At 35.8% G+C, this 1,392-nt stretch overlaps 1 protein-coding gene across 1 annotated transcript; it reads left to right on the top strand.

Annotated features, from left to right (window-relative positions):
- On the top strand, positions 7–939 carry LOC107628184 (transcription repressor OFP16-like). The gene has a single exon (XM_021115476.1). The coding sequence runs from the start codon at positions 161–163 to the stop codon at positions 740–742; it is 582 nt and encodes a 193-aa protein (XP_020971135.1). The 5' UTR covers positions 7–160; the 3' UTR covers positions 743–939.

The following is a 1,392-nucleotide window of genomic DNA, read 5'->3' as shown; positions in this document are numbered from 1 at the left end:
TCTCAACTTTTGTTTCCCAAACTCCACTTCCAAACAAGAATCATCACCATCTCCTCCTATAAGCCCGGTTGCTCCTTCCACTTCTCCAAATCATATCCATCATCAAAACCATAATATTAATAATCACGATCCTCCAAGTCCATCACCCTCATCACTTAACATGATCAAGAACTTTAATTCTCTCTATGACCCTTCCTTATCTTTTAATCATGATCATTCCCTACGCTTCTCTTCTCTCTCCACCATAACCACTACTATAACCTCTTCCTTTGATTCCGAACCCGAAATAGAACCTGAACCGGCGGATTTCGCCGCCGCCTTCTCCTCCCAACGTTTTTTCTTTTCGTCCCCCGGACAATCCAACTCCCTTGTTAAATACAATAATAAAAATCCTAATTCTAACTCTTCCTCGTCTTCGTTACCCTTCGTTGTTAACACCAGTCAATTTGACAGTGCTAACAACGACAAAAATAACAATAATAATAGTAGTAAGAAGAAAAAGAAGGACGTGATTTTCAATGGAAGCGTGGCCGTGCCAACATACTCGCCAGATCCCTACCTAGATTTCCGGCGATCCATGCAAGAAATGGTGGAGGCACGGCCGGAGCTTATGGATGTAAAATCAAATTGGAATGTATTACATGAGCTTCTTCTTTGTTACCTTGCCCTGAACCCTAAAAGCACACACAAGTTCATTATTGGTGCTTTTGCTGACCTCCTTGTTAGCCTCATGCCATTCTAGCTCTTCTATTATCGCCGCCGTCCACCACCGTCGGCCGCCACCAAATCTCCGGTACCATTTGATAAATTTTGATTTATTTTGTTTTTGTTAGATCAAAAGTTATTATTGTTATTATATATGCTGTTTAATTGTAAAAATATAAAATTTTATGGAACATATCTACACAAGAGTCAATTTTATTGAAAATACTCATGTTATTATTATTTGGAAGGTTCCAAGTAAGTTACCACTTAACTTATAGTTTATTGATTGAAATTTGGGATCTTGAATTCTTGATGTGTGTGTATAAATTGAAATATAAAACAATGTAACGTGGGTGACAGATAATGATTGTCTCATTAAATTAATACAAGGCCTTAATAATTATTTCAATTCACATTGGTTGTTTCTTGATTTTCTTAGTAGTAACTAGTGAGTATAGTGCATAGTGGCACATTATCTTTAAATTGGTATTCTTTCTTTTCGAGGGTGGGGAACCTCTATTATACTTAGAAAAATTGGTCCCCTATCATAGTCATTGTCTTCTACTCCATCTTGTCGATCATTTCCAATTTTCTCTTTTTAAAATAAATAAATAAATAATTGTTTTGTTTTTATTTGGGACAAATAAGAACCTTTTTGGTAGTGTAAATTAATCTTTCTTGATAATT

This window comes from Arachis ipaensis, chromosome B02, assembly GCF_000816755.2.
Source record: "Arachis ipaensis cultivar K30076 chromosome B02, Araip1.1, whole genome shotgun sequence".
NCBI classification, from domain to species: domain Eukaryota; kingdom Viridiplantae; phylum Streptophyta; class Magnoliopsida; order Fabales; family Fabaceae; genus Arachis; species Arachis ipaensis.
Note: the sequence above shows the minus strand (reverse complement) of the source record. Positions and strands in the feature narration are given on the sequence as shown.

Excerpts from the sequence above, each read along its gene's own strand:
- LOC107628184 (XM_021115476.1), top strand. The coding sequence starts at position 161 with ATGATCAAGAACTTTAATTCTCTCTATGACCCTTCCTTATCTTTTAAT.